Raw genomic sequence first — 22870 nt, 5'->3', positions numbered from 1 at the left:
CACAACACAATTAAGACATTATTTATAACTCTAAACCAAAGTATTGGACGCGTTGAAGTTTTGACCACATGATGGCACTAGAGGAAAAGTAAATGAAATATGAAAGACATCTTGAGAGCTGCTTATCTTGTGATCGAAGGTTCAGAAGACCTGGATGTGTTCCTAAAGGTTTATTGCAGCTTGATGGAGGAAAATACAGAGGGTCTCTGTAATGCCACACAACTCTGAAGGATACTTCCTGCTGTGGAGTATTTAAGCCTTGCTAGACCCACAAGACTTACTACACGTCCAAGCAAGGTTACTCATCACTCATCTGTGTATACATGAGGATTCTACTGGGTGGATCCTAAACAAGAATCTATGCCTACCGAAGTCACGCTGTATGCTACATTCAGGTCACATGTAATCTATTCGAAGGGGAGACAGTCAGTCAGTCGGTGTGTTGAGTCACAGCTGCAGTGTTCAGTCATAGTTCAGTCACAGTTTGTCATATTGCCTTTTAGTCCCGAAGAAGGAAAAATCCCTTCACGATCACAATTCATCATGAGGAGAACATGAAGGTTTGCACAAAAGTTCAAGGCAATCCATCCCATAGTTGTTGAGACATTTCACTTAAAACCACAAACTTCTAGCTCATCGTGGCTAATATGACTGAAGAATACCATCAGCTCACTGTTGAACAGCTACGACAGAACAGTATGTTACTACAGGAAGTGGTAAGCTTCAAACAATTAGATGACTGGTACTGGTTTAAAATTAAGAAACCTCTAACCGCCAGCAGAATATTTCCCTCTAATAAACAAACTGCAAACTCTAAAATGTATTCAGAAGTGATATTAATGTTTTGTTTTGTTTTTTGCTCCACCTCATACCTAACAACAGCCGTAACTCTTCAAAAATCAATGTAAACCACATCCTCTTTGGGCTTATTGCTTTACCTTATTCATGTATAAACCTGTATTTGTAGTCTCAGCTGTTCATTGGCCTCAGCATGGAACACTTCAGATGACTTTGATTTCATGTTTTCCAGTCAAAACAGGTTCAGAAACTTCAACGTCAAGGGCTTGAAACAGGAAGTCTTCTCTGAGCCACATGTGCTGTGCTGTACTGTAATTCAGTAAATTGGTAGAGAAGAAACGGCTCGGTCGCAGAGAGAAGGAACTGTACTGATTGCTGTCCAGGAGACAATGAACAACACATCTTGCCCTCAGATCAACTTTGACTTCACAGGCAGATTCCTGCCTCCTGTTTACATGTTAGTATTCATCATTGGTCTGGCAGCTAATGGATGGGGGCTGAAGTCTTTGCTGCACAACTGGAAGAAACTGGGTATCATCAGTGTGTTTGTTCTCAACCTTGGACTCGCTGATATTTTGTACCTCCTCACACTCCCATTTTTGGTGGTGTACTACCTAATGAAGAGTCAATGGATCTTTGGAGATACATTCTGCAAGGTAACAAGATTCTGCTTCAACCTGAATTTATATGGCAGCATTGGGTTCCTTACCTGTATAAGTGTGTACAGGTACCTGGCCATTGTCCATCCAATGAGAGTGATGGGAAGAATAACTGTCACCCACTCTGTGACTATCTCAGTCATGGTTTGGTTGTTGGTGAGTGTTCAAAGTCTTCCAGACATGTTTTACCCCAAAACATTTGGAAACACCACTGGAAAATGCTACGATACCACCAGTACGATCCATGTTGAGGATTACCTGAAGTACAGCCTTGGATGGACCCTCACTGGGTTTTGTATCCCGTTCCTCATCACAGCGGGCTGCTATGGACATGTGATTGCTCTTCTCTGCCAGACAAATACCATTGACAAGGTACTGAAACAGAGAAGTCTGAAGTTGTTGTTCATCTTGATTCTTCTCTTCTCTGTTTGTTATATTCCCTATCATGTACTCAAAAACCTCAACCTCTGGTCAAGAGTTCTGTCCAAACAGCGGATGTGTCGTGGATGGTCGAATGGAGTCTACGTTGCTCGTCAGATAAGTCGAGCCCTTGTGTGTCTGAACAGTGCTCTCAACCCTCTGGTTTACCTCCACGGAAATGAAGATATTCCTGCTCAGCTCAGACGACTCGTCCAGCGAGCTCGTCAAGCTGTCATGCAGCTGTCCATCACCCCAAGTCAAGCTTCTGTGACGTAAATTGTCTGATATTAGAATTAAATTCAACAATTGTTTTGCATATTCTGCCATTATAACACCTGTACAGTACTGGGTCAAGGCTTTGATTGATGATCATATTGCTGTAAACCTGCACAAAAACCTCAGATTAACAAAAAAAAAAACAAAAAAAACAAACTCAATTAAACAATTCTGAAAATCTAATTGTTCACTTTCTGAGAGAATAGCAGCATATTGTTGTGGGGAGGTTCAGTTAAACAGGAAGTTGACAGAGTAAAAATAGACAGGATGTTAACTGTATGACATTCACTGACTGCAACACACCTTCACCAGCTGCACATCAAAGAGATGCACAGGAACATCGTCAAAGAATGACGGCAGATCTCCAGCATATGTCAGTACTGGTGCTGTGTGTATACTCCTATCATACAAAATGCTCCTTCAAAAGAAATCCAGACATATTGGAGATGTAAACAACCATGTCATCTCTCCAGCTCAAACTTCAGTGATGCTGATGGGTTTAGGAAATCTAACAACCTGCTGGCTAATTAAGCCTTTTTAACACCCACTGGATGATTTATGCTCCTGCAAGTGAAAGTTGTGTTCCTTTGCCCTCAGTGTGCATGTAGACGGTGGGCAGATGCAGCAAGCTAACCACACTTCTGATGAAGGTTGAAGACAGCAGTTGACCTTTCAGCTTTTAACAGGACGCAGTTATGAAACAAATTCAAATTCAACGTTTGTGATTGCGAATCAGAAAAAGATAAGACACCGTAAACATGCTGTAACAAGCTTAAGAGTCTCCAGCCATGCTAGCGGCACTGTAGTGGCTGTGAGTTAAATGCTAACATCAGCATGCTAACATACTCACAATGACAGCTGCTAACATGCTGATGATGATCACGTACACTATAATGTTTATACCAAGTTAACCATCTTAGTTAGGTTTGTTAGCATTTATCTCAAAATACAGCCAGTGATGTTAACTATACCTAAAGGTACAAAGTGTAAGACGTGGCCAGAATTGTCAGTTGAAGTGTTCACTAACATCGCCCACAGAACTTGAAGAAGTGACACTAATAAAAGATCACGAAAGTGTTGAAAGCCACAAAAGACTCTGTGTCATTGTGGCCTAACGGACACGATCAGCAGAAACTTGATAGACTGGCATGCTAGAAGTTGATCAGGTACTAAATGTCAACATAGACTTAGACTCCACTCACTTTTTCTCCATCTTTTAACATGAGGCATGAGGTGGAATGACATGACATTTTGCACTTTTAGAGAGAAATATGATTACAAGCATCCAGTGGTATCATTTCGTCATTGGAATCGTACACCTTTGGAAATTTCATCTTCATTTTCTGTTAGATCCTGCAATGATAAGGTTCTAAGAATAACTAGACAATTCCAGCGCCACCGAAATTTTGACAGTGGCACAAGGGGGCTGCTGGTCTTATTAACTGAATCAATAAACATGAATGAATTTAATGGAAATGAACCATTTCTATTATCATCCAAAGTTTCCTTTTACTAACAGAGCTAACGATACTAACGCTAATGGTGCTAACAGAGCTAACAGAGCTAATGCTAACAGAGGTAACAGAGCTAACACTAATGGAGCTAACAGCTAGTGTGCTAATAGAGCTAACAGCGCTAATGCTAACAGAGCTAACGGTGCTAACATTTCTAATAGAGCCAGCAGAGCTAACGGTGCTAATGCTAACGGCGCTAATAGAGCTAACGGCGTTGTGCCTGTCTATGTATATGAGGCTGTCTGTGTGTATTTATCTGTATTTGTGTGTGACTGATAATTACCTCTCTATCTCTCCCACTTTTTACCTGTTCCTGAACAGCTACTTTTTCGCTGTCGGTTTCTTCCGAACAACTTGTGATTGTGACAAAACAGTAGTTGCTATCAAGAAACCGATTACACTGTGAGATGCGGACAAGTCTGGGCCAGATGTACGTGTGTTTTATGTCCAGATATTCTTAGAAAAATGACTAAATGGTCAATTTAAAAAGACACTCTCCGGCAGGCTGCGACTCAGGAAACAGGAGATTGTATGGGTTTAAATGGAGCAGCAGAGCAGGGCAGCTGGTGCAAGATCCCTCTTTATTTAAATTTGGTGGGGGCTAACCCTTTAAAATTGAACTTTGACGAGAGAAGAAAGGTTTGTCTACAAAAAGATCCAAAAATTATGTGTCTCCTATTCACCATTTGGATTTTACGGCTATTTTAGGAAAAAATTTAAGGCGATTTCTCAATGGCTGTTTCACTCTAAGTGATGATGTCATCCACTCTAGGGGGAGAAATTCTGAGCATTTTTTTGAGAAACTTTATGGTCTTCAGACAGTCATAGCTCGAAAACCGTAAGAGATATCAAAAATGTGCCGAGGTTCATTTTGAGCCGACAAAATGATCTACGTTTCTATATTATTTATCTACATGAAATCTCTAGGAGAAAGTATGGCGAAGCAGTGGACAATTGAAAAAGGCTGAAATTTCCCATTCATTTCTCATGGGAAATTCTTCGCAGTTTTTTGGGGTGCACCACCCAAAGACCGGACACCTCACACTTAGAAGAACAATCTGGTGTATGCAGTCCAGTGCAGTGAGGAATGCACAGACTTGTATATTGGGGAAACCAAACAGCCACTGAGCAGACGCATGACACAACACAGAAGGGCTAACTCTTTAGGGCTGGACTCAGCTGTTTACCTGCATCTCAAGGAGAAAGCACACTCTTTTGAGGATAAAAATGTGCATATTCTGGACAGAGAAGACAGATGGTTTGAAAGAGGAGTACGAGAAGCCATCTATGTCAAGGTTGAAAAAACATCTCTGAAAAGAGGGGGAGGTCTGAGATACCACCTATCTCCCACATACAATGCTGTCCTTTCATCTCTCCCAAAAAGATTCAAAGATTTAGCCTCTAAGGATAAACAACAAAGCCATTCACACATGGCTCCAGGAGCCTCCCAATGACAACAATGGGACACTAACGAGGCAAACGACTGTCGTTGACATCAAAGGGTTGCACCCTACCCCGCCTTAATGGGGGGATCGTTTGCCTCACAATAGAGTGATACCATTCTTGGTTTTTGGGGGTTGGCCTCACTCAGGGGATAAATACTTGAACCTAACACCATTGCATTGGACTAGAGCTGTCCTATCTAGTCTGGTTGCACATGAACTGATGAAGCCTGCTCAGATGAGAGGTGAAACGTCTTCTAAGACAAACGGACGAGGTCCAGTTGCGAACGATTGAATGCCCTAAAGCTTACAATGACCTGGATGAATGAGAATATTCACAGGCATCTTCACTTGATTATCTTAAGTATTGCATTCTTTGCCTGATTAAAATTTGTTGTGCTGTATAGGGTTATTTTTTTCATCTTTGTCTTGATACTTTTATCACTTACTTTGAAAAGTTCCAAACAGGAAATTCAGATAAACCGCATCTCTTGCCGTGCCTCTTTGAGATGTGCAGGCAGATAAGGTTCATGTTATGCGGTTGGGTGTAGAGAAGCCCAGTGCCATGCATGGTCTCGAGTGTTTCAGATCAGGTAATAGATAGTGTCGTACAAATAAACAAGAAACGTGGCTGTTACAAATAAGAATAATTGTCAGAATTATTAAAAATAACACACAAGTTGTAGTAAACTGTAGTTATTCTTTAATTTGGTCATAAGCTTAACATTACCAAAGAAAATTTGACCAACCAGAAAGACTCAGCATGACATGAACTTTGTTTCCTTCATCCAATTCTGTTATTGTTGGAACAAAACACATTTTTATCTCTTTCAAGACATTTAGGCCCATTTCATTGGAACTAAATGTCTTAAATCAATCAAGGCAATTCAGATCATGTTTTGTGCTATACGGTGAAGGCTGACAGTGAGAACAGGAAGTCCTCTCAGAAAAAAGTCACAAACGTTTCCCTCACTTCATAATTCACACTGCCTTCAGAGAAAACACCATCACACTCACTGAGAGCAGGAACTGTACTAACTGCTGTCCAGGAGACAATGAAAAACACTTCTTGTCCTCGGGTCAACTTTGACTTTGAACACAGATTCCTGCCTCCTGTTTACATGTTAGTATTCATCATTGGTCTGGCAGCTAATGGATGGGGGCTGAAGACTTTGCTGCACAACTGGAAGAAACTAAAGATCATCAATGTGTTTGTTCTTAACCTTGGACTCGCTGATATTTTGTACCTCCTCACACTCCCGTTTTTGGTGGTGTACTACTTCATGAAGAGTCGATGGATCTTTGGAGATACATTCTGCAAGGTAACAAGATTCTGCTTCAACCTGAATTTATATGGCAGCATTGGGTTCCTTACCTGTATAAGTGTGTACAGGTACCTGGCCATTGTCCATCCAATGAGAGTGATGGGAAGAATAACTGTCACCCACTCTGTGACTATCTCAGTCATGGTTTGGCTGTTGGTGAGTGTTCAAAGTCTTCCAGACATGTTTTACCCCAAAACATTTGGAAACACCACTGGAAAATGCTACGATACCACCAGTACGATCCATGTTGAGGATTACCTGAAGTACAGCCTTGGATGGACCCTCACTGGGTTTTGCATCCCGTTCCTCATCACAGCGGGCTGTTATGGACATGTGATTGTTCTTCTCTGCCAAACAAATACCATTGACAAGGTACTGAAACAGAGAAGTCTGAAGTTGTTGTTCATCTTGATTCTTCTCTTCTCTGTTTGTTACATCCCCTATCATGTACTCAAAAACCTCAACCTCTGGTCAAGAGTTCTGTCCAAACAGCGGATTTGCCGTGGATGGTCCAACGGAGTCTTCGTTGCTCGTCAGATAAGTCGAGCCCTTGTGTGTCTGAACAGTGCTCTCAACCCTCTGGTTTACCTCCACGGAAATGAAGATATTCCTGCTCAGCTCAGACAACTCGTCCAGCGAGCTCGTCAAGCTGTCATGCAGCTGTCCATCACCCCATCTCAAGTGTATCAGAGTTAAAAATAACTATCATGAGTTTCTTCAAAATTTATTTGCTTTCCTTGTACATAGTTTTGGAGCCACCTGGTGGATTACTCGTGCAACAGCACAGATAGGGTTTCCTCATGCGCACTGTCGTTGACTCGGCAAAAAGGAAATATATGCAGGCTGGAGGTGGGTGCATGTGAGCGATGTTGTGATCGTTAGTTCTTTGTTTTATGTTTTAAAATTCTTTTTGCAACTGTCCGTGACCTACACCATGACTATAAACAATACCATAATGTAGTGTGAAATTTAGAGGCACTTCTGTGCACATATTTTAACTTTATTCACGAGTATCGTCGTGGCTAAATGTAGTTAATGCTAGTTAGCTAGCCATGCACCAGCCGGCTTTTTCCTGGCCGTTATGTCATATTATTTCATGATTTTTGTCATTTCTGTTACACAGCTTTCAAAGGCTACAGCTGTGCTGTCGATGACCACTGTGTGCTGTTAATTTTTCTTTGCCAGGTAGGCTTTGTTTATTTGGGTTTCACATATTTTTATTTCGTTCCAGTTTGTGACTTATTGGGTTTTGTGTAAAATTAAGACTTTTGTTGTATTATAAGGTACACAAAATGTTTATTTAGAATATAAGAGAAAATAGCTCTTGGATGCTCTGTATAAGGTCATATTATATAATAATACCACTATACGATCATATGGTTTGCAGAATGTATAGAGAAAGACTGTAATGACACTGTGGTGTATATGGGTGTTTATACCAGTCTTTTAAAAAAAAGGAAATATATGCAGGCTGGAGCTTTCAAAGGCTACAGCTGTGCTGTCGATGACCACTGTGTGCTGTTAATTTTTCTTTGCCAGCTCCAGAAATAAAGGCAGTGCAAGAGCGAGAGCAAATGCTGTGTGGGCGTGCCATTCTTCCTAACTGTTACACAAGCTTCTGTGACGTAAATTGTCTGATATTAGAATTAAATTCAACAATTGTATTGCATATTCTGCCATTATAACACCTGTACAGTACTAGGTCAAGGCTTTGATTGATGTGGTTATCATTTTGCTGTAAACCTGCACAAAAACCTCAGATTAACAAAAAAAACCCTCAATTAAACAATTCTGAAAATCTCATTGTTGACTTTCTGAGAGAGTAGCAGCATATTGTTGTGGGGAGGTTCAGTTAAACAGGAAGTTGACAGAGTAAAAATAGATAGGATGTAAACCGTATGACAATCACTGACTGCAACACACCTTCACCAGCTGCACATCAAAGAGATGCACAGGAACATCGTCAAAGAATGACGGCAGATCTCCAGCATATGTCAGTACTGGTGCTGTGTGTATACTCCTATCATACAAAATGCTCCTTCAAAAGAAATCCAGACATATTGGAGATGTAAACAACCATGTCATCTCTCCAGCTCAAACTTCAGTGATGCTGATGGGTTGAGGAAATCTAACATCCTGCTGGCTAATTAAGCCTTTTTAACACCCACTGGATGACTGGGCTAATTGGTTCCTCAAATATTGACATTTGTAGTCAAGCAACAAAATCACAAAGCAAATTTATGCTCCTGCAAGTGAAAGTTGTGTTCCTTTGCCCTCAGTGTGCATGTAGACAGTGGGCAGATGCAGCAAGCTAACCACACTTCTGATGAAGGTTGAAGACAGCAGTTGACCTTTCAGCTTTTAACCGGAAGCAGTTATGAAACAAATTCAAATTCAACGTTTGTGATTGTGAATCAGAAAAAGATAAGACACTGTAAACATGCTGTAACAAGCTTAAGAGTCTCCAGCCATGCTAGCGGCACTGTAGTGGCTGTGAGTTAAATGCTAACATCAGCATGCTAACATACTCACAATGACAGCTGCTAACATGCTGATGATGATCACGTACACTATAATGTTTATGCCAAGTTAACCATCTTAGTTAGGTTTGTTAGCTTTTATCTCAAAATACAGCCAGCGATGTTAACTATACCTAAAGGTACAAAGTGTAAGACGTGGCCAGAATTGTCAGTTGAAGTGTTCACTAACATCGCCCACAGAACTTGAAGAAGTGACACTAATAAAAGATCACGAAAGTGTTGAAAGCCACAAAAGACTCTGTGTCATTGTGGCCTAACGGACACGATCAGCAGAAACTTGATAGACTGGCACGCTCGAAGTTTGTCAGGACCTAAAAGTCAACATAGACTTGTACCACTGGCTTCCACTCACTTTTTCTCCATCTTTTAACATGAGGCATGAGGTGGAATGACATGACATTTTGCACTTTTAGAGAGAAATATGATTACAAGCATCCAGTGGTATCATTTCGTCATTGGAATCGTACACCTTTGGAAATTTCATCTTCATTTTCTGTTAGATCCTGCAATAATAAGGTTCTAAGAATAACGAGGGTTTGACAGGAAACCATTTTAAAAGACGTGTTGCCTCAGTTACTTGAACTATTGTAGGTGCCACACATGCTTTGCAGCATTTGTTGTTTTTCATGACACAGATTGAATGAAACCAACTGCCCTCAGGTCGGCTTGGATTTTACAGGTAGATTCCTGCCTCCTGGTTACATGTTAGGATTCATCATTGGTTTGGTAGCTAATGGATGCCTGTGGCCCGTTCTTATTTCCTGACATTGGCTTCCTGTATCTTCTAGATCTGACCGCACGATTCCACTTTTAACTTTGACTTAATTGCACACACTTGCACCATCCTACTTATGACCTCTAGTCACTCCTCATATATCTGCTAGGGCTGTATGATCTCAAAATGCCATTTTCCTGACTTTTCCAAATAAAACATCAGTGGGTGGTAGGGCCTTCTGTTATTAAATCCGTCCTCTCTGTAACCCATATTTAAGATTCTAACTCATTCAAAAGTAAACTAAGCACATCTTTTCACATCAGCCTTCAACTCCACTTAGTCTGACTTTAATGCTAAACTAGGGCTATCAAACTTATACTCAGTGTATGTGCGCATGGTCATGTAGACGTACTGTATGCTGCACTTTTTTGTCTATCTACAGTATGTGTTTCGTTAAGGCTGCTCATTACTGTTTTTGTTGTATGTGTCAAATATTTGTACTGCTTTGTTCATAGTTAATCTCACTTCACATTGTTCTGTGTTTTGCTAATGCAGCTCATTGCTGGTTTTATTATATGTACACCCTTTTGATCCATGCTTTGTGATACTGGAATATAATGAACTTTGCTTGATTATCTTAAGTATTGCATTCTTTGCCTGATTAACAGTTGTTGTGCTGTATAGGGTTATTTTTTTCATCTTTGTCTTGATACTTTTATCACTTACTTTGAAATGTTCCAAACAGGAAATTCAGATAAACCGCATCTCTTGCCGTGCCTCTTTGAGATGTGCAGGCAGATATGTTATGCGGTTGGGGGTAGGGAAGCCCAGTGCCATGCATGGTCTCGAGTGTTTCAGATCAGGTAGATAGTGTCGTACAAATAAACAAGAAACAGGATGTTTTATGAATGCTTATGGTACGGTACCTGATTCTCAACTCTCCTTCATGCTTTTCCCAACGGACAGGAACTATCGTTTCATCTGCATTTTGACTGATACCAGTACAGAACAAACACAAGATAGCACAACAGTTCTTCTGGACCGAGACAGTGATAATCATGTCATGGTATATTTCAACATAATTCTGCTATGACCTGGATCTAGAACTTTGTGATAACTAAATTAAACCTGAATGATCATCTGACCACTTCTGTTTCTTGCTCTGTTGGACTTTTTGTTACTGTGACCACATTGCCAGACTTCAGGAATAAACGTGGCTGTTACAAATAAGAATAATTGTCAGAATTATTAAAAATAACACACAAGTTGTAGAAAACTGTAATTGTTCTTTAATTTGGTCATAAGCTTAACATTACCAAAGAAAATTTGATCAACCAGAAAGACTCAATATGACATGAACTTTGTGTCCTTCATCCAATTCTGTTATTGTTGTAACAAAACATTTTATCTCTTTCAAGACATTTAGGCCCATTTCATTGGACCCAAATGTCTTAAATCAATCAAGGCAATTCAGATCATGTTTTGTGCTATACGGTGAAGGCTGACAGTGAGAAACACATCTGGTGTGAGATTAGCTTTGGTTTGCACACAGCGTCACATCTGTGACCAAAAATTTAAGAGAAGTCTGAACAGGAAGTCCTCTTAGAAAAAAGTCACAGACATTTCCCTCACTTCATAATTCACACTGCCTTCAGAGAAAACACCATCACACTCACCGAGAGACGGAACTGTACTAACTGCTGTCCAGGTGACAATGAACAACACATCTTGTCCTCGGGTCAACTTTGACTTTGAGCACAGATTCCTGCCTCCTGTTTACATGTTAGTATTCATCATTGGTCTGGCAGCTAATGGATGGGGGCTGAAGTCTTTGCTGCACAACTGGAAGAAACTAAAGATCATCAATGTGTTTGTTCTCAACCTTGGACTCGCTGATATTTTGTACCTCCTCACACTCCCGTTTTTGGTGGTGTACTACTTCATGAAGAGTCACTGGATCTTTGGAGATACATTCTGCAAGGTAACAAGATTCTGCTTCAACCTGAATTTATATGGCAGCATTGGGTTCCTTACCTGTATAAGTGTGTACAGGTACCTGGCCATTGTCCATCCAGTGAGAGTGATGGGAAGAATAACTGTCACCCACTCTGTGACTATCTCAGTCATGGTTTGGCTGTTGGTGAGTGTTCAAAGTCTTCCAGACATGTTTTACCCCAAAACATTTGGAAACAGCACTGGAAAATGTTACCATACCACCCGTAAGGTTCATGTTGAGGATTACCTGAAATACAGCCTTGGATGGACACTCACTGGGTTTTGTATCCCGTTCCTCATCACCCTGGGCTGCTATGGACACATGTCTGTAGTTTTATGGACAATGAAGAGAACTGACAAGGTACAGAAACAGAGAAGTCTGAAGTTGTTGTTCATCTTGATTCTTCTCTTCTCTGTTTGTTACATCCCCTATCATGTACTCAAAAACCTCAACCTCTGGTCAAGAGTTCTGTCCAAACAGCGGATGTGTCGAGGATGGTCGAATCGAGTCTACATTGCTCATCAGATAAGTCGTGGGCTTGTGTGTCTGAACAGTGCTCTCAACCCTCTGGTTTACCTCCACGGAAATGAAAATATTCCTGCTCAGCTCAGACAACTTTTCCAGCGAGCTCGTCAGATGTTCAACAGTTTATCAAACGCTGGCCGTGTGCCGGTGGCACAAGCTGCCGGTGAAATTTAACACAAGTGAACATGTTTCAAGGTAATTTTGTGAAATTCAGAATTCTGTCAATGCCCCACAATCTTTCCTTGGAAGAATTATGAAATCATGTAAGATACATCATATATTATGTTGTCTTGATAATAATTGCATCATTTGTCCTCATGTTTATTTTTAATCATGATTATATAAGAACAAAAAAATTAATTGTCTCCAATCATGTGGTTTTTACATTTGTGACTTTTACAGTCACAGGCATTTTAGTATACAACTAATGATAACTAATTAGCAGGGAGGAGACTAAAAAACAGAACTTTTTAAAACTAATTCATGAATCACTGTGCAAGACAGCACAGAATGGTACTCATAATTTTAACATTTTAACGTTATTACAGGGTTAGAATTTCATTCGCTTTCCCACTGCTGTTCATGTAAGTCCTGTATGTTGTCCCTGTTGTTATTCCATAGTTTCTCTAACACTGTAAATTACTGGTATGTTTTATCTTACTCTTATCAACAGCATCAATCATGTTTTAATCATTATATTAATCTATTCATTCTTGGGCTTGTATGTGGACTTCTTTATCCCTATCAAACTTCCAATGAGACATCTACAGGAAACCCAAACTAAAGCAATGATCAGAAGACCAAATGCTACAAGGACTGCCATCACATCTAGACTGTGGTAAGCATACCACGGCAACTGGTAGGACTCAGTGCGCAGATGTGCTGCGCCCTTGTGCCTCATGACGTACTCTATCCAGAAAATGGCAGTGTCCAGGGGTTTCATAGGTTTGTCATGATGAAGCTGTGACAGTTTGAGCATATTCTGTTTGTGTGGCTTTTCTGGGTCTAGAATATTCTTCAGAGCATTTGTCAGGGCCTCAACATCTATTGTTGTCACGTCAACAAACTCAGCCGCCCCCCGGCTCTTCATACGGACCATGTTGTCGTACTGGTCAAAGATGAGAGGAATGCCCAGAACTGGGACACCGTGGTAGATGGCCTCGTAAATCCCATTAGTACCCCCATGGGTGACAAAAACCTTGGTTTTTGGGTGACCTAGAATATCATTTTGAGGCAGCCAATCAACCAGCTTGGTGTTGTTTCCCAGAGTGATGGGCCTCTTCCCAATGTGTCTCCACACAACCTTTTGAGGGAGGTTGGCAAATGCTGATGCGATGATCTCTGATATCTCGGGGCCGAGGTCGCCTAGCAGGGTCCCCAGAGTCATGACGACTACACCATGTTCACCAGAACTGTGTACAAAGTCCTCTAAATCTGACGGAAGAGGTTTGGACGGCTTACCCTGGAAGCCTCCAATGTAGACGACGTTGGGCATGGTTGGACGAGGGAACTCGAATGTAAAGTCAACCCGCATTAGCCAGAGATCAGCTCCCTGGATGAGAGACATGGTGCTGACATCAGATCCAAAATAATGATCACACACAGCCTGATAAGGCGGATTTGAGACATAGTAGTACATGTAAACCAAAATGCTGTGACGGATTATATTATCAAGTCTTTGGAAAAAGTCCATCTTGTCAGAGTTCTCAGAGAACAACTGAGGCACGTAGGACAAAGGAGAAGGGGCGATGGCAAAGTGTGCCTCTCCGTTGAAAAGCCAGCGTACATTGAAAACCATGGGAAGCTGGAGATAGTGTGCCAACAGCACTCCACCTGGAAATGCAGGGTCAGTCAAATAAAGATCATATCCAGTTTCCTTCAGCTCATGAATTAGTGTCTTATTCTCAAAGATGGTGGTGACCAGTTTTGCCACAGCTACCTGGTTCTCCCTCATGAGGTTGAAAAGGTTCCTATAAAAATCCACAAACGCCCATGGTGAGCCTTTATTCCGACGGATCTCTATTGACCGCTTCAAAAATGAGGTCATGAAGTCCTGGCTCTCAATGTTTTGTGAGTGCTCCTGGGTGATGGTGATGGAGGTGTAATGAGGTGAAAATTCAGAAACATACCAGCTGGTGGAGGTACGTATTACTGTCGTTTGATGGCCCTGAGAATGAAGCATCTCCACCAGGATTTTCATGTTCAGCCAGTGACTCCCATCTATAGGGAAAACCAGCACTTTTCCAGCATCACCACTGAAGGACAGAGTTGCTGAAAACAGCAGGATGAACGCCAGCGCTGGATATGACCCCATCACTGTAGAGGAGACACAGAACTTACTGAACAAGCGTTTGCAGTTCACACATTCCTCCAGGTGCAGAAGAAGAATCTCCCATATTATCATCTTTAAAAGCTGTCACATTGTCTCATTGTCTCAATGTGTTAGCAAACAGTTGCCCAAAAGACATGGAGGTCACATGATCCCATTTAAGGTGTGACAGACTGTGTTCCCACATCATTTATTTCTCACATATCTCTAAGAAAAGGGAAGACACCCACAGCCTACTGCTAACGCTCAGAGACGCCAGTTAAAGCAATAAGAAGAAGCAATGCCTGTAATTAACTCAAGGTGTCATGGGGTCAGGAACACGGGGGAAACATTGTAGCAATGAGTATTTAGTTTTTTAGATGGTAAGCTATAACGATTCACTAACTCTGTAAAAGAAAAATTAATTTAAAAAGTGAAAAAAGTTTGGCCACTCCTGGTTTATACTGTACATATGACTGCACGTATGCTTTGTTGTTTCACAATAAACATTTGACAAAAGTGTACTACATGCCTCTCTTTAAACTTGACAGGAGTGACTTAAAAAAATTAGAGTGTGTGTGTGGCCATGTGTTACTCAAGTTGTGGGAACATGCCCACTGTGTAAGGTTTGGGTTAGGGTAAGTCTCCAGGAAATTAATGTATGTCTGGGTACAGTCCCCAAAAGTGACAGAAACACGACTTTGTGTGTGTGTGTGTGTGTGTGTGTGTGTTTCTACGTTTGTTCAAAGGCCTGATGAGACCCATGAGGCCCAGGAGGCTCAGGAGGCCCCCCATTGCCTTTTGGCATTTTCAAACAGATTATTGAACACCACCGCTTTCCTACATGTTTCCAGCTCCTCTTCATCTGCAACATTTTTAAATTCAATCTATTTGTGGTCTGTTTGTGTTCACTCCTCTGCTACACAATCGGCCTTGTCTTTTCTAAATCTGACCATTCATTTTGCTCTTTGTACAGTGACTGGAACTGTTAAGTAAAGTTCAGCACCAGTTAGTCAAAGTCCTTGTGCACTGACACAAGACAGAGTCGTGCATCAGTTCTGGACAATCTGAGCATCAAGTCTTGCTGTAAAATCTTCCCAGTGTGGACAGAATGATGTAAAATGTAAAATATTATAATTAGACTAAAATCAAAGTTAACAGATGTAACATGGCACACATCGCAGTGCTCAGAATTAAATCTATGATTCTTCCGCTCTGAAAGTTTGGTCTGTGTGGCAAATAGACACATCTTAAACTCGAGGGCTTAGGGCACAACCACACACCACTGCAAAATACAGCACACAGGATACAGCAAAACCACAGAGTGCATGCACTACCCAACTGAGCTGCAGTGAAGACTCAGTTTGAGATCACAAGTCAAGTGAAAAGGGAAAAAAGCAAAGAAATAATCTTCCAGCACAAGCAACATTTTTCTGAGCAGCAGCTACGGTAAAGATGAAAGTCTTGTATGCAGAAACAACAGGTTGCTCTGCAGGTCTCTTCATGTAATGACACTAACATGAACTAACAGTGTGATGAAAAGCCAGTGAACCATCTTAGTATCGAAAACACATTTTCCATAAAGAGTTAAAGACTGGACACACAAGCAGCGACACACAGTTTGTGAGTAAAATCCTCACCTCAGACTCTGTGACGTCTCCCTGCAGCCATGAAGAATCTACTGTCTGAGGGTATCTTGCAACAGATGAAATGGGAAGGGGGGAAGTCAATGTGTAACTCTACATATCCCTTCCTGAGCAGAGCTTTCTGCAGCCAGATGTAATTAAGCGCAGGCCCCCTCTAAACCCTCCTCCCAGATTTTTTCCTGTTTCGGCTGTTTTGCTTTTCTGCCTGAATACCATCTGGCTCGCATTTTACAACCTTAAAGAATGCAACATTTCACGGAAATTAAAGTGGTGCTTAGTCTTGACAATTCTGATGCTTTCAAACCCAGCTACTATTGTAGCCACCGCTCTCTGCCACTGCACACCATTGCAACAGCGTGATTATTCATACAGAATATGCATTTTGTTAGATTTTGTCCCTCTTCTCACTTCTTTGCTCCATGTCCATCCAGAGGAATGAGGAAAAAAGAGGAAATAAACCTGAAAATATTTAGTTAATTTGCTATCCTGCATCAAAACTATGTTTCATTATTAATTGTTGGTGTGATACTTTAGCTAAGTACTGTACTGTATGTTTGTGGATGAACTTTAAGTTGGAGTATGTTGGACAATATGTTAACCATTCATCTTCACTCCAGCCAGTGTTGAACATTTGGCACTGTAACATCTGTCCCCACTGAGCGGTTTTTCCTGCAGGATACAAAGGCAATCTTCAATCTCAATAGTTTCAAATTTCCAGCCCCAAGATACAAAGGCAAACTCAGACAGAAGATTTTAGATGGGATCTGTGCTGTTTCAAAGCAGACTCTCTGTTCTGAACTATGCTGCTGTTGCACAAATGTCTGGATGGTTATGGTTAAGCTTGTGTTAACAATAAGCAGTGTTTTCTGAAAGTCACTCATTCACCACCAGTGTGGTTAACTGATAGTTGCTTATCACCCTTTTCATGTGTGTGGGGCCAGTGTGCACACTGCCCTGTGGTCTGCTGGGTGAATGTTACAGGGGTGCAAAGCTAATAAACATTTGGAGTGCTCTTCTATGCCTGACTTGAGTTCAAGTCTTGAGTGCTCTCTATAAACTGACACTTTTATGGATACAAACAGATGTTTCTGAGCGGGCCTCACATCAGGAATGTCTTCTGAAGGTGTTTGCTGGGCCTGTAGATCGCTGCTGAGGGCGGCAGAAATGTCATGCCTGTCAGGATGACCTCAAGAGTAGTTTTACTTTTCATCATAATTCTTTTTTTCTTTTATTTCTACATTAATTGACATATATCTAACTTTTATTAGCATTTCTCTAATCCATACTGCATACTGAGTCAAGACAGTGAATACTAAGCACTGATGGTCATGGTACAATGTTACTTACATTTACCCTTTACATCAAAAGGAAATGATACAGAATGTGTTTCACAAGGATGGTTGAATCGAGGACAACTGGACTAAAAAAGTTGGGATGTTGTATAAAACAAAAAAAAATGATAATTTGCCAATTGTTTTGACATAAAATCAATTAAAAACAGCACAAAGACAATAACATAATAATAATAATATTTAATGTTTTACCTCATCAGCTTCATTGATTTTGTAAATATCTGCTTATTCTGAATCTGTTGGGACAGGAGCAACAAAAGACCGGGGAAGATGTGGAACGCTCCAAAAACACCTGTTTGGATCATTCCACAGGTGAACAGGTTGATTGGTAACAGGTGATAGTATCATGATTGAAAGGCTCAGTGGTTTACAGAGAGGATGGAGCGAGGTTCACCACTTTACCACTACACACTGTGAACACATGATGATAAAGGAGATTCATACATGGACTACATACATGGTAAAATGAGCTTGCTTGCAAATGATTGCTATTTTTCCCCCCAGATATAAATCCTCTTATTAACAAAATCACTCATATGAACTGGCTCTTTAGTGGCTGTTGAAATAATATTCAATATAAACATCATCTGAATTTCTCCCATCGTTTATCATCCAAGCTTCTGCAATGACCTCATTAGACAGGACAGCACACTCCGATCCAGCCATGAATAAGGCCTTTTATTAATTTTATGCTCATTTTTTGCCTCAGATGTGTCCTCTGGTTGTGTAACAACATACCTTTCTGAAAAACTGAGCACCAGTGAGGTCGCTGTTCTTAGCTCCCAAAATTCAGAACTTGAACAAGCAGTTAAAAGTATGAAGGTTTAGCATCCGCTCCCAGTGTGTTGCCATATTTCAGAGTTGAGGTCTCTGTTGCTAGGCAATTGCTACCATTTTAACGGTGCATTTAGGCAAAAATCTAATTCAACTATTATTTCTCTGGTACATAAAAAAGAGCTGCCTCTCTTCATTTCACCTCGGCTCCTTTAACTTGTTGATGCATGTAACAGTGGGTGCAAGAAAGAGCTTTTGACTGCCTTGAAGGGCGGCATCTTCAGCAGGGTAGTCATACATTGGCTTCATGCTAATTTTGTTTATATGGTTAAAGTGCGACACACATTACAATTTCTCAGATGTGATTATTTATACAGATGTACCAATTCCGCTTTTCAGAGAATTGGTACAAGAGTACAAGTACTTTTTCGGGAACTCGCTGATACTGAGAACCAATATGGGGGTATTAATAATACCATCACAATTCTAACGTGTTCTAACATGTCCACTTTAGAGGAAATTACATTACTTTACCTTCATTTCCTGGAGAGCTACCCTAATCAAACTCTAGCCTAAACCTAACCGTGAAGTCTTCACCATAAAACATAAAACTTAATGATTTATGTCATGGGGACTTTTCGTCCCTGTAAGGAAGGTGAGTCCCACAATGTGACTGCGTGAACATTATTGTATTATTGATGCCAGGGTCCATAAGAGCTTCTGTTATCTTTTCTGTTTTACACAGTTTCGTGTTAAAGGAGCTACGTTTCACCTTTCTTGTTGGCAGTTTAGCAGAGCACAGCTTGCAGTCACTGCTTTTATCATCATTGCTCATCCTAAAATATCTCCAAGCTGCTGAAATTGCTCCTCCTCTGCCTACCTGCTGAGCTGTCGAGAGGTGAACGTGGTATCAGGTGCTATAGCATCAGAGTAGTTTTATGAGTACAGATTATGTACACATTATCAGACTTGACACCTGATACTGTTATCAGGGCTGTTGTGTCTCACCACGTCTCTCCACTTTAGCCTTTGGAACAAGCAGAACATTTTCAGCAGCACATGCAGGTGAACTACAGCGTGAAACTACAGGCCGAGTATATGGCTTCTGAAACATCTGGATAAAATAAGTCCTTTATGTTTTCTTCTCCCTTTTGTTTAGTATGAGCAATGTGGTTATTTTACAGTGCACTAATGAAATGTAACAGGCTGTACTTTGTATCAAATTGGACAAATACCAGAAATAATGTGTTCTTTATTAGACAGTAAACAAACACAGTTATATCCTAATTAGACACCGTGCACCTCAATGCTTTCCCTTTTCCAAATCCCCTAAATTATGTGCTCATTTCTCCCACCTGCATCATCAGTTCAGTTTTGCTAACAAATCTACGTGTGATGATCTTTCTGCTTGCACCTGTCATGGCCATGCCGTGCCCTCGTTATTTCCCCTGAAGGGGCGTCTTCCTTCCTGGCTCCAGACTCTGCTCCTCCTGCACTCCTGCCATCAATCAGCTCATCAGCCATGCAGTCTTCACACAGAGGTGGTTACTGTGGTACAGCCATTCTCCATCCCCGTCTGATGAGAAACATGCTCTTTGTGTTTTTTATACTGAATTATATGAAGTTTATTGTCCTTGTGCTTAAAATCTGACAGCACCACCTTGACAAACACAAATAAATCTGACATTGCACTGCCACACACACCTCTCCACTTTTGTGCTCATGCTGCGATGAAGCTCATACAGCTTATACAGGTTAGCTAATACCCTGACTTTGTCACCACCCTCTGGCCAATTTTTACATTGTCATGACTGCTCAGCATCAAAAAACAACTGTTTTTACTTTATAATGAGCATTACAGCCTCACAGGGCTGCTAGTGTAACTGCAGTTTGCTGATTTAGATCTGATGCCCAATTTAGATTTGTCCCAAACATCTGCACAAAATTAAGTTTTAGGCTCCAACTCTCCAGCAGTTTGTTAAAGTACACATAAATTAACACATCATGCACCTGTTGTGTGCTGAAACTGTTGTCACATCAGTAGCGGGGGAGTGACTGAAAAATTCAACTCTAGACTGTTGTTTCATCTTGGAACACAAAGGACTTTATATCTCCACAGTAGATCATGTGGATGGCCACTGTCAGTTCACTCGCATATGAAGATCTGAAAGCACTGTCTTCACCATGAAGTCTGCATTTAGATATCATCACACTTAACTGACCAAGAGAATCCATACACTGTGATTCGTCATAAAGATTTTTATATAGCACTTTTCAGATGATAGAATAATGAGCAGTGGTTGTCCACAAGAAAGCAAATATATGCTGCAGGTGTTACACAAGTGTATTTTAATCTGTGATCTAAAATTTACACAGCCTGAAACAGCAGGGTTTTACACAGGAAGCCTGATTTGTACAAATAGCAGGTCATGTGGTCTTTCAGCTCTCACAAGCCAGATCACCCACAGAGGAAGCAGTTTGTACTAACTACTTTTTAGCTGGCAGAATGAATAACAGCTCCTGTCCTCTCGTCAGTTTAAACTTTGAACACAGATTCCTGCCTCCTGTTTACATGTTAGTATTCATCATTGGTCTGGCAGCTAATGGATGGGGGCTGAAGTCTTTGCTGCACAACTGGAAGAAACTGGGTAACATCAACATTTTTGTTCTCAACCTTGGACTCGCTGATATTTTGTACCTCCTCACACTCCCGTTTTTGGTGGTGTACTACTTCATGAAGAGTCGATGGATCTTTGGAGATACATTCTGCAAGGTAACAAGATTCTGCTTCAACCTGAATTTATATGGCAGCATTGGGTTCCTTACCTGTGTAAGTGTGTACAGGTACCTGGCCATTGTCCATCCAATGAGAGTGATGGGAAGAATAACTGTCACCCACTCTGTGACTATCTCAGTCATGGTTTGGCTGTTGGTGAGTGTTCAAAGTCTTCCAGACATGTTTTACCCCAAAACATCTACAAACAACGCTGGATCATGTTTCGGTACCACCAGTAAGTTCCATGTTGAGGATTACCTGAAATACAGCCTTGGATGGACCCTCACTGGGTTTTGTATCCCGTTCCTCATCACACTGGGCTGCTATGGACATGGGATTGTCGTTCTCTGCCACACAAATACCATTGACAAGGTACTGAAACAGAGAAGTCTGAAGTTGTTGTTCATCTTGATTCTTCTCTTCTCTGTGTGTTACATCCCCTATCATGTACTCAAAAACCTCAACCTCTGGTCAAGAGTTCTGTCCAAACAGCGGATTTGCCATGGATGGTTCAGTCAAGTCTACGTTGCTCGTCAGATAAGTCGTGGACTTGTGTGTCTGAACAGTGCTCTCAACCCTCTGGTTTACCTCCATGGAAATGAAGATATTCTGGCTGAGCTCAGACAACTCGTCCAGCGAGCTTGTCAGATGTTCAACAATTCATCAAACTCTGGCCGTGTGCCTGTGGCACAAACTGAAGGTGACGTTTAATGCTTGAGGACAAACATCTTATTCTCATTCTCATAAGCTTTGCATTTGTTGCATAATACATCTGCTGTACAGGGTTACATTCTTTATATTCATTCATTATATTCTTATCTTTATCATGATGCTTTCACCACATTCTGAGAAATGTTGTAAATAAACAGGAGATTCAGACAAACTACAAGTCTTGGCTTGCTTCTTTTAGATCATGGTTGTAGATTTGCAATTGCTGATATCTGTGAATTCATCACTACAACAAAGCCACCAGGGCAAGAAACACAAGTACTGGGCGATCAGACAGAATGCAAAAACGAACAGTTTAGCCACTTTCAAGCATTTCATTTGGAGGTAAAATAAAAAGTGAGTGCTAAGTAAGTTAATTTGGCAGACCGAGTGGTTCTCTGAAAACTCAATCATCATCTAACTGCTTGTGTTTCAGAGCTTTCATTAAAGAGGTATCACCTTTAACCATTCAAGACCATTCAGATCATCCGTTGTGTTAAACTGTGAAGGCGTTGCACAGGATTACCTGTGCTCATCTCTGAGACCACAAAGGGAAGAGTAGTCTGAACAGGAAGTCAGAAAAAAAAAGTCACAAAACGTTCTCTCACCTCAGAATTCACGCTGCATTTTTAGAAAACACCATCACACTGAGAAAATGAATTGTACTAACAGCTGTCCAGAAGACAACAAAAACACCTCTTATTCTTCTGTAAGCTTTGACTTTACAGGCAGATTCCAGCCTCATGTTCACATCAGAATCAGAATTAGAATCCAATTTATTGTCCAACATCCAGTTTTTCACAATTCATAATTTAGTTTCCCCGCTCACACATGAGGGTTTCACTAATACCTGGAAAAATCAGTACCATCCCCTAAGGTTCTTTACTACTTTGGTCTGACCAGGGGAAATTTTTCTAGTCCCTTTGACCCAGCTATGTGCCACAACATTAACATTATGCTATCAAGATTCAAAGTCAATAATATGACAGCCTATTGACAAACAGTAAATATAATTGGACAGATTGGCTAAAAAGACTAGCCATGTCATTGTCCCCAAATCAATATCAAGATTACCAGGAACAAATGAAAGGCCATG

General features: G+C 40.9%; 4 protein-coding genes across 4 annotated transcripts; 3 read left to right on the top strand and 1 right to left on the bottom strand.

The window, feature by feature from the left end:
* The first annotated feature begins 992 nt into the window (after positions 1 to 992).
* On the top strand, positions 993 to 21940 carry LOC121613182 (P2Y purinoceptor 1-like). The gene is made up of 2 exons (XM_041946479.1): positions 993 to 1272; positions 20882 to 21940. Exons 1-2 carry the CDS (start codon positions 1188 to 1190, stop codon positions 21775 to 21777), a joined length of 981 nt encoding a protein of 326 aa, XP_041802413.1. The 5' UTR covers positions 993 to 1187; the 3' UTR covers positions 21778 to 21940.
* LOC121613184 (P2Y purinoceptor 1-like) lies at positions 6107 to 8000 on the top strand. The gene has a single exon (XM_041946481.1). It carries the CDS (start codon positions 6165 to 6167, stop codon positions 7128 to 7130), a length of 966 nt encoding a protein of 321 aa, XP_041802415.1. The 5' UTR covers positions 6107 to 6164; the 3' UTR covers positions 7131 to 8000.
* Positions 11354 to 14992, top strand: LOC121613183 (P2Y purinoceptor 1-like). Its single transcript, XM_041946480.1, has one exon. The coding sequence runs from the start codon at positions 11404 to 11406 to the stop codon at positions 12382 to 12384; it is 981 nt and encodes a 326-aa protein (XP_041802414.1). The 5' UTR covers positions 11354 to 11403; the 3' UTR covers positions 12385 to 14992.
* Positions 11751 to 16230, bottom strand: LOC121613180 (UDP-glucuronosyltransferase 2B20-like). The gene is made up of 2 exons (XM_041946476.1): positions 16159 to 16230; positions 11751 to 14526 (listed from the first exon to the last, which is right to left on the bottom strand). The coding sequence occupies exon 2, from the start codon at positions 14522 to 14524 to the stop codon at positions 12914 to 12916; it is 1611 nt and encodes a 536-aa protein (XP_041802410.1). The 5' UTR covers positions 14525 to 14526; positions 16159 to 16230; the 3' UTR covers positions 11751 to 12913.
* Positions 21941 to 22870: the final 930 nt, after the last annotated feature.

The sequence above is a fragment of the Chelmon rostratus genome, chromosome 10 (assembly GCF_017976325.1).
Source record: "Chelmon rostratus isolate fCheRos1 chromosome 10, fCheRos1.pri, whole genome shotgun sequence".
NCBI lineage: Eukaryota > Metazoa > Chordata > Actinopteri > Chaetodontiformes > Chaetodontidae > Chelmon > Chelmon rostratus.
The sequence above is the reverse complement of the archived record's forward strand: the minus strand, read 5'-3'. Positions and strand labels throughout refer to the sequence as shown.

Excerpts from the sequence above, each read along its gene's own strand:
- LOC121613180 (XM_041946476.1), bottom strand. The coding sequence starts at position 14,524 with ATGGGGTCATATCCAGCGCTGGCGTTCATCCTGCTGTTTTCAGCAACT.
- LOC121613183 (XM_041946480.1), top strand. The coding sequence starts at position 11,404 with ATGAACAACACATCTTGTCCTCGGGTCAACTTTGACTTTGAGCACAGA.
- LOC121613184 (XM_041946481.1), top strand. The coding sequence starts at position 6,165 with ATGAAAAACACTTCTTGTCCTCGGGTCAACTTTGACTTTGAACACAGA.
- LOC121613182 (XM_041946479.1), top strand. The coding sequence starts at position 1,188 with ATGAACAACACATCTTGCCCTCAGATCAACTTTGACTTCACAGGCAGA. Across the intron at positions 1,273-20,881 it reads CATGTTAGTATTCATCATTG|GTCTGGCAGCTAATGGATGG; the intron begins GTCTGGCAGCTA and ends TATTCATCATTG.